This window comes from Ursus maritimus, unplaced genomic scaffold (genome assembly GCF_017311325.1).
Source record: "Ursus maritimus isolate PB19 unplaced genomic scaffold, ASM1731132v1 scaffold_16, whole genome shotgun sequence".
In the NCBI taxonomy this organism is placed as follows: domain Eukaryota; kingdom Metazoa; phylum Chordata; class Mammalia; order Carnivora; family Ursidae; genus Ursus; species Ursus maritimus.
Genome location: NW_024424008.1, coordinates 50,334,444 through 50,347,388, shown reverse-complemented (window position 1 = coordinate 50,347,388; position 12,945 = coordinate 50,334,444). Strand labels below are relative to the sequence as shown.

The window sequence follows — 12,945 nt, the reverse complement described above, 5'->3', positions numbered from 1 at the left end:
TATTACAAATATCACAATAATAAGCATTACTGTCTACACATTTTTAATCTGTATTTCTTATTTCCTTAGGATAGAGTGCCAAAAGTGAAATTACTCTGTCAAAGAGTATAAAGCTCTTTAAACTTCTTGAAACACAGGCCAAAATATTTTGTAGAAAAGTTTTCATAAATTTATACTGAAAGTCACTATCTTTCAGTGAGCTTTTTAGCTGCCCCTGCAAAGAAGAGGAGAAAGCCCTGCAACTTTCCAGGCCTCCCTGAAGCCTTGCGGCCGCTGCAGTAAAAGGTAAGAGGACACAGAGGTTCCTTCTGTACTTCTGCCTCAGCCATCCCTCCGCCGGGAAGGCGCCCGTCCTGTTTCCTAATTGAGTTCTTCCTTTCTTAATGGCCCAGGGATGGAGAATGTTGGTGGTAAAGGCAGTGAGGGCGGAGATGGATCCTTACGTTTGAGCAAAGAAGACTTTGTCAACAAGAATCCAACACTTGGAGATCCTTCACGGAGACATCCATCTATTCCAACCAGAGTGAGCTTCCAGACACGGGTAGGATTACGAAAGAGGAGGTGGTAGCGAGGTAGGAGTTCGAGGCGGCTTCCGGCTGGAGGGCTGCGGCCCCTTTAAGGCCCAATCCGGGACTTGGCCCTTTAAATCTGTGTCAGTTTCCCCTGACGTCAGCGGGCGGGCCGCCCGCCCTGCTGTTTACCGCCTCCCGGCACCGCACACTCCCGGAGTTGGGAGCACCGGGGCCGCCGCGGCCGCCTGCCCTTAAAGGGCCCGCGCCCCAGGAAACGCGCCGCGCCGCGCGGCGTCGGGTCGCTGCCACCTATCACGCTCCTCACCCTCAGACCCTCCTCCCTTCCCGGCCGCCCCCGCCGCCGGCTTCCCTCCCTCCCCTTTCCCGGCGTCTCCAAGCTCCCAGCAACCACCCGCCCCCTGGCTCTCACGGCCCCGGCCGGCGGCCGTGGGGTCTCCCAGCCGCGCTCAGCCCCTCGCGAGCTTGCCCGTACCCCACACCCTTCCCTCCTTCTCCCGCCGCCCCTCCCAGCCGGGCCCCCTGGGAGCGTCTCTGCGGCCCCAGGGAGGGGACGTTTCCTAATCTCAGGCCAGGGTTAAAGTTCTGGTCCTGGTGAGATGCTGGAAGCTGCGGCCGGAGCCGCAACCCGTCCCGGAGGTGTCCTGTCGCCTATCGCCGTCCCCGCCACCACTGCTGCCGCCGCCACTGCCGCCTTGCCGGGGCCATGTTCGCTCTGGGCTTGCCCTTCTTGGCGCTCTTGGTGGCCTCAGTCGAGAGCCATCTGGGGGTTCTGGGGCCCAAGAACGTCTCGCAGAAAGACGCCGAGTTTGAGCGCACCTACGTGGATGAGGTCAACAGCGAGCTGGTCAACATCTACACCTTCAACCACACTGTGACCCGAAACCGGGTGAGGACTGGGCTGGGCTGGGCTGGGGGCTGGTGGTGAGCGGGTGAGCAGACCAGGGCTCCGCGAGTCAGTCAATCCTCTACTCTTTTAGGAGGCCCATGAACGCGACGCCCCCCTCCCCCCCAGGTTTCCTTTTCCCAGAACCGCACTGGACTCTCTGGACCAGTACTCCTTGCTTTGCCACCGGCGTTTCTCTGAAGCTCCCACTGGACAGTTTCTAAAGTTGTCTCCTTCCCATCTTCTCTTTGACCCCCCCCCCCTTTCCACCAGCTGTGGTCTGAGCAGGGCTGGTCCAACACCCCAAATCTGACAGTCTGACACCTCTGGGTGTAGGGGGAAGCAGGCTAGCTACTGGGCTTGGCCCAGAAAACCCCAAGGAGATGAGACAGGCCGACTGAAAGGCTCTGCTCAGCCAAGTTATAGCTGAGACTCCCCAGGGAGATGAATGTAGGACTTCCCAGCTCTCTTTGGCCTTAGAAAGCCAGCTGGCCTTGTAAGTCGAAGGTGGTAGAGATAAGACCAACTCCAAGAGAGGAAGTTTCTCTCCAATGCGGAATCTACCTCACCCTGACTTTCTCTTTCATTTTTTCTCCAGCCACATGTTAAACATGATTGTAGCTAGATCTAGGAAGTCTAGATCCTGGGCAGAGCTGAGATTTGGAGAATTCTTGCAGCCTGGCTCTGTGGTCTCCTGCCTAGCGGTCTCCATGATTGGGTTTACTAAGAAGTGGTAGAGCTGAGAGTGGCAGTCTGATTATTTTTCAGAATGGGGCAGGATCTGCCTTCTGTGCCTGTTTCTTTGAAGTTTGACGTCCTCCTGCTTGGAGCCCTTTCTTCCTTCTCCCCCATAACTGGGGTCATCCTGAGAGTTACGGTCTTCTACTCCTCTGGGAGATGTTGCCGTAAGGCTTGGGTCTCAGCAGCCCTGTAACAGGCATTGCCAGGATTGATTGATTGATTGATTGATTTTTTCTTTTTTTTAAAGATTTAATTTATTTGTTTGACAGAGAGAGAGACAGCCAATGAGAGGGGGAACACAAGCAGGGGGAGTGGGAGAGGAAGAAGCAGGCTCCCAGCAGAGGAGCCTGATGCGGGGCTCGATCCCAGAATGCTGGGATCACGCCCTGAGCCAAAGGCAGACGCTTAACAACTGAGCCACCCAGGTGCCCCGATTGATTGATTTTCTTAAGCTCCCACTGTTCTGTGTACGTTCCTCCATGCGCCAAGAGTGAGAGTGTCTGCATCTTACAGAGGGGGAAATCGAGACTCAGAGGTGTGAAGTGACTTCTCCACAGCTCCAGCCCTTGGACAGAGCTAAGGATAGAACTTGGCTTTCTTAGCTTTCAACAGTTTCTTTCCCCATCCCCCCACTGGCTCTGGCCCCCAGATTAGTTGTTGAATGGGAGCTTCCTGGCTCACAAGGAAGAAAATTGAGGAACCCTTCTTGCTCTCCTGTGTGCCTGTGTCCCTGTATATCCCATGAACGTGGATAGATATGGGGTATCCTGGGGATGCCCAAGGTCTCTGTTGTGTTTCCTCTTGGGAAGTGAGGCCTTGTAGTTGTGTGGTACCATTGTCCTACACGTACCTGCCAGCCAGACGGGGCCTCTTCCAAAAGCCTCTCCTCTGACTCAGGGCAAATCCCTCCTGGAGACTGGGGCTGCTCTGGTGGAAGAAGGGGCATAGCTAGCTGCCCAGCCTGACTAGGGTGGAGTGGAGGTGGGGGAACAAAGCTGTCGGCATGACGGAGGGCCAGGCTCACCGTCCCTGGAGCCATGTGTCCCGAGGAGCAGAGGTGGAGTCACCACAGGCTTGACTGTGGGGTGTTTCCATGTCATTCTGCAGACAGAAGGCGTGCGTGTGTCCGTGAATGTCCTGAACAAGCAGAAGGGGGCTCCTTTGCTGTTTGTGGTCCGCCAGAAGGAGGCTGTGGTGTCCTTCCAGGTGCCCCTAATCCTGCGAGGGCTGTGAGTAGGACCTGGGGATAAGGGAGGGGGGTAGGCCTCGGCCAGGCCCAGCCCAGAGCCTCACCCAGGGCCTTATCCAGGGCCTCAGGCCACCCAGAAGCCCCTCTGTTTCTCTCCCCCATTCCCTGAACCAGGGGGCTGCTCAGTGGCCAAGCCAGCCAGCCTGGAGCTTGTCAGCCTAGCTGGGTTAGGAGTAGGGAGAAGTTGGAAACCAGAGTAGGGGAGTCAAGGCCTCGCTCCCGTGGCGTGGCTTGCTATCTGGGATAGTAGTAATGTCCTGGCTTTCTGCTTTGGGCTGTAGGTATCAGCGCAAGTACCTCTACCAGAAGGTGGAGCGAACGTTGTGCCAGCCCCCCACCAAGAACGAGTCTGAGGTCCAGTTCTTCTATGTGGATGTGTCCACCCTGTCACCGGTCAACACCACCTACCAGCTCCGGGTCAGCCGGATGGACGACTTCGTGCTCAGGTCTGCGAGGGCAATGCCAGGGGACCACGGGACTGGCCTCCTTCCCAGGCTCTGGGAGTGACCGTGATGGGGGGCGCTCTTCTCCCTCCAGGACTGGGGAGCAGTTTAGCTTCAATACCACAGCAGCTCAGCCCCAGGTAAGATCTGTCTGGCAACTGGCCCTCGGGAGAAGTGGGGACCTGGGAGCGGGAGTGGTCGGCAGACTCTGCTGGGAGTCCAAGGTTGGCTGTACCCTTGCCATGGACGGACTATCTGGAAACAGGAGCTCTGGCCCTGAGGTGGTCAGGGACAGGCAGCATGGCAAGTGCAGAGGCATGGGGTCTGGCTGCTACCTTCCCTACTCGCCTCTTGGGACCCTATCCTGAGTGCCCAGCTGAGGGGAGTGATATAATAGCGCTGCTTGGGGTCAGGGTCCTTCCCCCCAGAGAGCTTGCACTGCCCAACCCTGGGAGGATACACACTGTTCCCTTCTAGAGGGACAGAGAGAGCATCCTCACGAGATGGGGCTCTCCCTGGCATCCTGTGCCCTCAGTACTTCAAGTATGAGTTCCCGGAGGGAGTGGATTCAGTGATTGTCAAGGTGACCTCCAGCAAGGCCTTCCCGTGCTCGGTCATCTCCATCCAGGATGTCCTGGTATGTTGCCTGCCTTTTTTTGCTCTCCACCAGCGGGTAGCAGGGCTGCTAAAGAGGGGGCACAGGGCCCAGGTTCCTGCCCATTTGCCTCTCCCCTCCTCCCTCTGTAGTGCCCTGTCTATGACCTAGACAACAACGTAGCCTTCATCGGCATGTACCAGACCATGACCAAGAAGGCCGCCATCACTGTGCAGGTAGGAAATATGCATGGCCCTGTGGGAGACGGAGCCAGGTGGTGAGCTTTCCTTGCTCCATTTCTGCCCTACTGATAAGATGGAGTCATGGCCTGCCAGTCCCTGAGGTTTGGGGCTCTGCAGTATATGCGAGAGTTAAATCATCACCCCAGTCACCCTGGGGTAGGAAAGAGCAGAGTACCCTTTCTGGTTGTCATACCTATTTCATTCACTGTAATGACAGCTAAGGGAGGGGAAGGGGGGCACCTGGGTGACTCAGTCAGTTAAGTGTCTGCCTTTAGCTCAAGTTGTGATCCCAGGGTTCTGGGATCAAGCCCCGCATCGGGCTCTCTGCTCAGCAGGGAGCCTGCTTCTCTCTCTCCTTCTGCCTGCCACTCCCCCTGCCTGTGCTCTCTCTCTCTGTCAAATAAATAAGTAAAATCTTTAAAAAAAAAAAAAAAGAGAGAGAGAGAGAGAGGGGAGAGAGAGGGAGAAGGGCCCTGGCTGATGCTGAGTGTTGCCCTTGGTGAAGGCTGAAACCTGTGCTGGAGGCAGGGAGGGTGAAGCCATATGCCCACCTCACAACATCCAGCCTCACAACTCAGGAGGCAGCGGGGCCCCTCTACTTTTCTCCTGGCTGATGCCCAGCCCGTATGGGGCAGCCATGGGTTCCATGGTGGTGGGTCATATACACATTTGCTCGCCTGCCTAGAGCGTAGGGTCATGGTTTCAGCTCTGGAGCTCTACCACTTACTGGCAGTGTAACCCTAAAGCCTAATAGGGGTAATGATGGTACTAATCTCGTGGGGATCTTAGTGAGGGATACGTAAAATGATGGGTGTGTTTTGTTGCTTGGTTTTGATGATGACTGGCGATCCTGCAGCGCAAAGACTTCCCCAGCAACAGCTTTTATGTGGTGGTGGTGGTGAAGACCGAAGACCAGGCCTGTGGGGGCTCCTTGCCTTTCTACCCCTTTGTGGAAGGTACACGGTGTGCCCTGTCCTGGCTAGGGGTGGGGAGGGCTCAGTCCCTCCCTGGGAGGTAGAAACACCTGTGTGGCTGGTGGGTGGGTCCGCCAGGATGTGGGGTTTTGGCCCCAGACTCTCCCAGGCCTGGTCCCGCAAACTTTAGCCAAGCTCCAGGCGGCTACTTGTTTGACATTTTGCTTCCAGATGAACCGGTTGATCAAGGGCACCGCCAGAAAACGCTGTCAGTGGTGGTATCTCGAGCAGTCACGTGTGAGTGTGGGTGGCTGAGTGGCTCTTCCTCTCAGACCTGGGGAAGGGGGAGGGAGACCTACACAGCAGACTGGCGGGCCTGGAAGGGGGAGTGTCCTTGGCAGTCTTCACGATGGGAGGGCCCGGAGGTGGGTCCCAGGGTGATGTGGTACAGTCAGTGACTAACAACTGAAGTACTGAGTTCCGGTTCTCTCTTCGTCCCTTGTGAGCAGTACAGTCTCACTAAGCCTCAGTTTCCCTGTCTCTATCATGATAGGGAATAGGATCTGTCCCTGTAGTCTTACAAGTTGTGAGGTTTAGCACAAAATTAGCAGGAAAGTATTAGGCCCCTTAGTCATGCTCGATAAATATTTACTGAGTGATCGGATGGAGCCCTTTGTAAACTGGAAAATAAAAGATAAAAATAAGGGATTGTAATGGGAGGGGAAAGAAGCTGCCTCTCTTGTATGGATTCTTTATTCAACAAATATTTATCGAGCACCTTCTGTGTGCCAGGTGTTATGCTCTGGCTGGAGTCCTCGGGGAGCTCCCGTCTAAAGGACGGGTGCCTGCCGCTGTGCAGTGTGCTGAGAGCTGTGAAGGGCAAAGGACAGGTCCCTGGGAGTGCAGGACACAGAAGCTCTCCTAGAGGACACAGCCCCTGAGCTGTGTTTGGAAGGAAGCTGAGTTTGAAAACAGGATGGAGTGTTTGAGAAAGGAGAGGAGAAAATTCTAGCGGAGGGAGTAACAGAAGCGAAGACAGAAATCCTGTCAGAGTTTGGCATATTTGGGGACCTGCCTGTTGCTCACCCCGCCAGGTCACTGAGGGAGGAAGTGGGGAGAGCTTAGGCTGGGCCCTTGTGAGCCGTGACGAGCAGTCTTGGAAGGCTTGCTGTGCTCATCCTCCTTCTCCCCCGCCACAGCTGAGGCCTACGTTGGTGGTATGCTCTTTTGTCTGGGCATATTTCTCTCCTTCTACCTGCTGACTATCCTCCTGGCCTGTTGGGAGAACTGGAGGTAAAGCGGGGCTGCCGGGCATCCCCCTTTCCTGGGGTGGGTCGAGCAGGGGAGCTGGCCTGGCGAGATCTGAGCCAACCCAGGGTCGTGCTCCACACTATCATGGGCCATAGGAAGGCGGGTCCCTTTTACGGTCGGTGGTCCATGGGCCTCACCTCTGGAAACCAGCCCCTGCCCTCAAGCTTCTACCCAAGCAGGGAAACCCCACATTGCTTCCCAGACTGGGAAGAACCTTAAGATCACCGATGAAGGACAGGATTATGGGGTGGAGAGGGTGGAAGGCAGGCCAGCCCAGCATAGGAGGGCTCCTCGTCCTGCCCCTCTGGTTTCCTCTGGATTCTGTTCCTGCAGGCAGAGGAAGAAGACGCTTCTGTTGGCCGTGGACCGAGCCTGCCCAGAAAGCGGTACCTCTGGAGGGCCTGGGCAGGGAGGGCAGAGTTCGCTCTGTGCTTTGCTGGATTGTTCCTTGGGGGCTGGAGGAGGAAAGGCCAGCTGGGGGCTTCTGGATATTAGATTGGGAATAACACTGTATAGATGGAAACGGGGCTGGGCTGTTGTGCCCCTGTGACCCTAACGTGCCCATCTTAATGACTGCCACTCCGATTCATTCTCTGGGTTTAGCTACGCTGTCTATCTGCCTCGGGCGATGTAGCTCACAGTCTGGGGGATTATTAACCTTTCATTCTCTCTCCTTTTCTTCCATCCTTCCCTCTCTGTCTGTCCTCCCTCCTGCTTGGGACCTTGTCTCTCAGCTTCTCTCCTTGGTAAGCTCCAGGTGCTGTGGGCAGAGGAGCTGAGTCCAGAACGGGGGAGGGAGGGGACACTCCAGGGTGTCTGGGTGGGACCTGGGCAGGCCGATGCTCGCTATCCTAGCTGGTCATTTAGATGCATCAATTCCTTGACCTCTCTCTCTCTGTAGCGAGGACAAAGAATGGCGAGGGTTTCCACGGGGACACACGTGGGAGGTTGGGGCAGCCAGTGGCAGTGGGAGCGAGGTGTGTTTGTCAGGATAGGTGCTTCTTCTTTGCTGCTGCCGTGGCCCCTCCGTGTCTCTCTTCTCTGGAGTCTTCCTTCTGTCTTCTCCTTGGCCTTTGGCCCCTCTTTTTCCAGAGCTGAGGGGACCTTGATTTCTCATTGCAGGTCACCCTCGGGTGCTCGCCGACTCCTTCCCTGGCAGCTCCCCTTATGAGGGCTATAACTACGGCTCCTTTGGTACGTATCCGCCAGAGATTGTCCCTGCCCACTCACAACCCGGTCTCCTTGGGCTTCCACCTCCAAGGCGGCCAAGTGGCAGTGGGCCCCTCCCGCCCCCAGCATCCCCGTCCCCTCCCGCCGGCCTTACCATGTGCCGTGTCCCGCAGAGAACAGTTCCGGGTCCACGGACGGTCTGGTCGATAGCACGGGCACCGGAGACCTCTCCTACAGTTACCAGGGTGCGTGAGCCAGGCAGGCAGAGCTGTGCTGTGCAGGGCCGGAGCAGGCTGGGTGAAGCGTGGTGAAGGGCACCTGCCTCTTCTGCCAGACACTGGCACCGGGAGAGGGGCTGCTGTCTCCCTGCCCCTCTCCTCTCTCGTTCTTTCCTCCTTGGCCCCACTTCCCGGTAACTTTCCCTTTCCTTTGAAGGGCACGACCAGTTCAAGCGGCGCCTCCCCTTTGGCCAGATGCGGCAGCTGTGCATTGCCATGGGTAGATGTGGGGGGGCGCTGCTCTGCCAATCAGCTCCTGCCAGGGCCAGAGAGACGCTTTGTGCATGGCTTCCCGTCTGATGCCAATAATTGCCCGCTCTTGTGTCTTTTGAGAGAAGCAAGCACTGGCCTTGCTGCTGGTGGGCTAGCGCCCCAACTACCCTCAGGCCAGATGTTCTGGTTTGCTGCCATGTTGACCGGCACCCTCACTCCCTGGCCTGCCGGGGTAGGGCCCATGGGCAGGGGTGTCACGTCCTGGCCTCTGGAGGCTTTGGTCAGGCAAGGTCACAGGAGGAAGCTTCTGAAGAAAAGAACAGGAGCAGGTGCTCTTCCTAGAGGCAGCCTGTCACCCTTGCCTGCACCCCAGAGCCCACTCGGTCTCTACCCACTGGGGGCCAAGGCAGTGTCCTCTCAGAACCCACACGGCTGGGCACCTAATCAGCATGACTTCTGCCGAATTCAGTCCTGTTGCTTGTGTCTGGGGCCCAAGGTCTGCTCAGGGTCTTGGCCTGGAAGTCCTACTTCAGTGAGGGGGGAAGGGCTGGAGCGGTCCGTGTTTGGTGGCCTCTTCCCAGAACCCACCCTTGTTCCCCTCAAGGACTTAGGAGCACCCAATAGCTTTGCCCTGGGCCTGAGCCCACCTCCAGCCCTGCTCTGAGCCCACAGTTTGCCTCTTCCCATCGCCCAGTAATTGTGACAATTGCCCCAGGTGGTGGGGACAGACCTTGGGCTCTGTGTTCTACTGGTTAACTCTTCCCTCCTGCCCACCCCAGATCGCTCCCTAGACCCTGTGGGCACTCGGCCTCGCCTGGACTCCATGAGCTCTGTGGAGGAGGATGACTACGACACGTTGACGGACATCGATTCAGACAAGAATGTCATTCGCACCAAGGTCCGATGCCATGTGGGCTGGCCCTGGCCATGGGTTTCCCAGGGAAAGGAGATTCTGTGTTCGGGCCCCAGCACATCTCCCTCTGGGGTGACCTCTTAGGGGAACAAAAGGGCAGGATCGATTCCAGGGGAAGCCAACTCCGCTCCCAGCCCTTCCAGACTGATTGGCCGGCAGCAACAGGGTGGCCTCGAGCCCTGCCCTAGAGAATTGTGGCCGGTGGGGGGGGCAGGGGAACTTCTCTTGTCCTCCTCTAACCTGGGCAAGAGGGGCTTCTCCGGTCTTCCGGGCAGTGGGAAAGCGGGGCTCACTCCAGCTTCTCCCCAGCAATACCTCTACGTGGCCGACCTGGCACGCAAGGACAAACGGGTCCTGCGGAAGAAGTACCAGATCTACTTCTGGTGAGCGGGAGCAGCGGCCGGGCTTCCCGTAGCTGGCAGCGTGGTGTGGCGGTGTCTGGGGCCCCGCCTCCTCACCGCGGCCCCCACCCCGCAGGAACATCGCCACCATCGCTGTCTTCTATGCGCTTCCTGTGGTGCAGCTAGTGATCACCTACCAGACGGTGAGAGGCGGGGCCGGCCCCCCGGGCCCCGCACAGAGCGCCCTCGGCCAAGCGTCCCAGCCGGGGGCTCTGGCTTGCACAGGTCACGGGACCTGGGTTCAGATCCTAACTCTGGGGCCTGGAGCAAGTCACTGAAGCTTCCCGAGCATCAGTGTTCTCATCTGCAAAATGGGGCCACACAGTGACAGTGCCGGCACCTTCCCCAGCTTGTTGCAGGGTTTTCACAACTAGAGTCATGGGACTTCGTAGGTCTCGGTTTCCCTTCCCTTTTCTCTGTGCTGTGAGGCAAGACCCTCTGTCACGGTCATGCCCCGTGATCTCCACCTAGTGCGGGGGGCAGTGACTGTGCCAGAGAGGGCTGGCCCGGCGTACATACGTGCCCGCGATCCACCTGTGTGGCGCTTTGCCGTCCTGCCGTGTGGGGCTGCGTGGTGTGGCACGGGCTCGGGCCTGGCTCCCTCCCGCCTGGGCTTTAGCAGCCCCTCGGGCCCCCGTGCCCCCCTGCAGGTGGTGAATGTCACCGGGAATCAGGACATCTGCTACTACAACTTCCTCTGCGCCCACCCGCTAGGCAACCTCAGGTGGGGATCGGCTGGGGTGGGGGGGTGAGCTAGGGTCAGGGGGTAGGGGCCGGGGTTCTGCCAGTGCCTGCCCCCCATGGGGAAGAGGCCAGAGTATGGGGCCAAGGCCATGCGCCCCATGTCACCCGTTCCAGCGCCTTCAACAACATCCTGAGCAACCTGGGGTACATCCTGCTGGGGCTGCTCTTCCTGCTCATCATCCTGCAGCGGGAGATCAACCACAACCGGGCCCTGCTGCGCAATGACCTCTACGCCCTGGTGAGAGCACCTGCCGCCAGGCCTCCAGGCCCTGCCCACGCGCCCCTCTACTCCTCTCTCATGCTTGCCCTCTTCTGGGTCCCTCCCTCCCCTCCTCCCCGCCCCCAGCCTTACCTCCTCTTTCTCTTCCCTTGTCCCCAACAGGAATGTGGGATCCCAAAACACTTCGGCCTGTTCTATGCCATGGGCACAGCGCTGATGATGGAGGGGCTGCTCAGTGCCTGCTATCATGTCTGCCCCAACTATACCAACTTCCAGTTTGGTGCGTGGGGCCTCTGTCTTCCCTGACTGCGCCTAGAGCAGGGACCTGCCTGAGGTCCTCCACCATCCGCATGTCCCCCGCAGGGATCCCCAACACTCAGCCCTGTGGGAGACCCCGGAGCTGGGCTTCCTATGGGCACACACGTCCTGGTTTATAGAAGCGGGGCAGCTGGATGCTACCGCGTTCGTGTGTTGAGTGTTTTCTATGGAAAAGCATGGATAAACGCAGAGAAGATGAACATAACTGAGCCCAGTCCCTGATCTCGGGCTGCTCAGGCTTCGTTGTCCTTGTTGTCAGGGAGGTCAGACTGGGTGCTGGCCAGTGGCGTGGCAGTGTGGTGTCCTAGGGACAGTTAAGGGCCTGGAGTTCAAACGTCAGCCTGTCGGCAGCTCACTCTGTGGCCCTGAGAAGGCGTGGGGCTCTCTATGCCGCCGGGGGGGTCTGGGCTGGGGGACCCGTGCTGCAGTTCGGTGGGTGTGTTTGTAGCTCAGGTTGCTGCCCCCACGCCCTCCCCAGACACATCGTTCATGTACATGATTGCGGGGCTGTGCATGCTGAAGCTCTACCAGAAGCGGCACCCGGACATCAACGCCAGCGCCTACAGCGCCTACGCCTGCCTGGCCATCGTCATCTTCTTCTCCGTGCTGGGCGTGGTGAGGCCCCAGCCCGCGCGGCGCCCGCCCCGCAGGAGAGGTGCACATGCGTGCGTGCACCCGCACCCCCCGCCCCCCCGCCTCCCGAAGGAGAGATCCCTGCTCCTTCTCTGAGGTGCCTTCCCCGGGCCTCCCCAGAGAGCCTGCCGGACTGAGCAGCGAGCTCCGCTCCTCCGGAGGAAGGGCGGGCTGGGGGAGCGGCTCTCCTCAGCGCCTCCTCAGCCCTGCCTATGGCACACACACCACCCCCCCCCCGGCCCTCCAGGTCTTTGGTAAAGGGAACACAGCGTTCTGGATCGTCTTCTCGGTCATTCACATCATCGCCACCCTGCTTCTCAGCACACAGCTCTATTACATGGGCCGCTGGAAGCTGGGTGAGGGCATGCCTGGGGCAGGCCGTGGAGGGGGCAGCTGGGCCCCACGGAATGAGGGGTTGGTGGCCTCGGGAACCTGGACTCACTGCCGACTTTGGGTTCTGCCCTCTTCCTGGGGGCCCTGGAAGAATCACAGAGTGAGGAATTAGATGAGGGTTGGCATAGCCGTGCCCTCCGAAGGCCTGGGTTCTCTCCGCTGATGCGGGCCAGGGGCCAGGAAAAGAGGGGTGCCCATGCCCGTCAGCACTTTCCCTTCTTGCAGACTCGGGGATCTGCCGCCGCATCATCCACGTGCTCTACACAGACTGCATCCGGCAGTGCAGCGGGCCCCTCTACGTGGTACCTGCCCAGCTCCCCAGCCCTCCTCCTCCGTCCACTCTCTTCCCGCTTTGGGGGGCGGGTGCCGCCGAGAACCCAGGGGAGGGGGGCACCGGCTGACTGGGGCCTTCTTCCACTTTTCTCCCTGTCTCTCTTCCCCTCTCTCAGTCCCCGTGTCTCTGCTTCCCTCCAGGACCGCATGGTGCTGCTGGTTATGGGCAACATTATCAACTGGTCCCTGTGAGTCTGGCCGTTGTCTGTGGCAGCCTGGCTGGGCGGACAGCTGGGGACGGGGCCAGCCACTGGCTGCCTTGGGGGCCACGCACAAATTTTAAGCTTTGGGCGTGAGAAATGGGGGCTGAGGGGAGAGATGTTGGCACCTGGGGTTCTAGAATTTCTGTGGACCTTTGAGCCCAGCCTCACATCATAATAAAACGTGGGGTAGGGGTGAGGGAGAGCCCTTTTCTCGC

The 12,945-nt window shown here is 58.7% G+C and overlaps 1 protein-coding gene across 4 annotated transcripts in view; it reads left to right on the top strand.

Annotated features, from left to right (window-relative positions):
* The first annotated feature begins 687 nt into the window (after nt 1–687).
* Nucleotides 688–12,945, top strand: part of SIDT2 (SID1 transmembrane family member 2) — an 18,122-nt gene continuing 5,864 nt past the window's right edge. Inside the window, exons 1-22 of one of the 4 annotated variants that reach the window (XM_040631189.1) lie at nt 688–1,419; nt 3,265–3,386; nt 3,688–3,852; nt 3,944–3,989; nt 4,385–4,486; nt 4,597–4,680; nt 5,543–5,642; nt 5,832–5,897; nt 6,800–6,893; nt 7,245–7,297; nt 8,034–8,105; nt 8,255–8,326; nt 9,352–9,470; nt 9,795–9,868; nt 9,963–10,029; nt 10,537–10,610; nt 10,745–10,868; nt 11,013–11,130; nt 11,647–11,783; nt 12,049–12,157; nt 12,420–12,496; nt 12,669–12,715. In XM_040631189.1, the coding sequence (XP_040487123.1) occupies nt 1,237–1,419; nt 3,265–3,386; nt 3,688–3,852; nt 3,944–3,989; nt 4,385–4,486; nt 4,597–4,680; nt 5,543–5,642; nt 5,832–5,897; nt 6,800–6,893; nt 7,245–7,297; nt 8,034–8,105; nt 8,255–8,326; nt 9,352–9,470; nt 9,795–9,868; nt 9,963–10,029; nt 10,537–10,610; nt 10,745–10,868; nt 11,013–11,130; nt 11,647–11,783; nt 12,049–12,157; nt 12,420–12,496; nt 12,669–12,715 (2,105 nt within the window). In that variant the 5' untranslated portion in view covers nt 688–1,236. The remainder of the gene's footprint in view (nt 1,420–3,264; nt 3,387–3,687; nt 3,853–3,943; nt 3,990–4,384; nt 4,487–4,596; nt 4,681–5,542; nt 5,643–5,831; nt 5,898–6,799; nt 6,894–7,244; nt 7,298–8,033; nt 8,106–8,254; nt 8,327–9,351; nt 9,471–9,794; nt 9,869–9,962; nt 10,030–10,536; nt 10,611–10,744; nt 10,869–11,012; nt 11,131–11,646; nt 11,784–12,048; nt 12,158–12,419; nt 12,497–12,668; nt 12,716–12,945) is intronic. The other 3 variants (XM_040631191.1, XM_040631190.1, XM_040631192.1) reach the window with 3 other exon arrangements.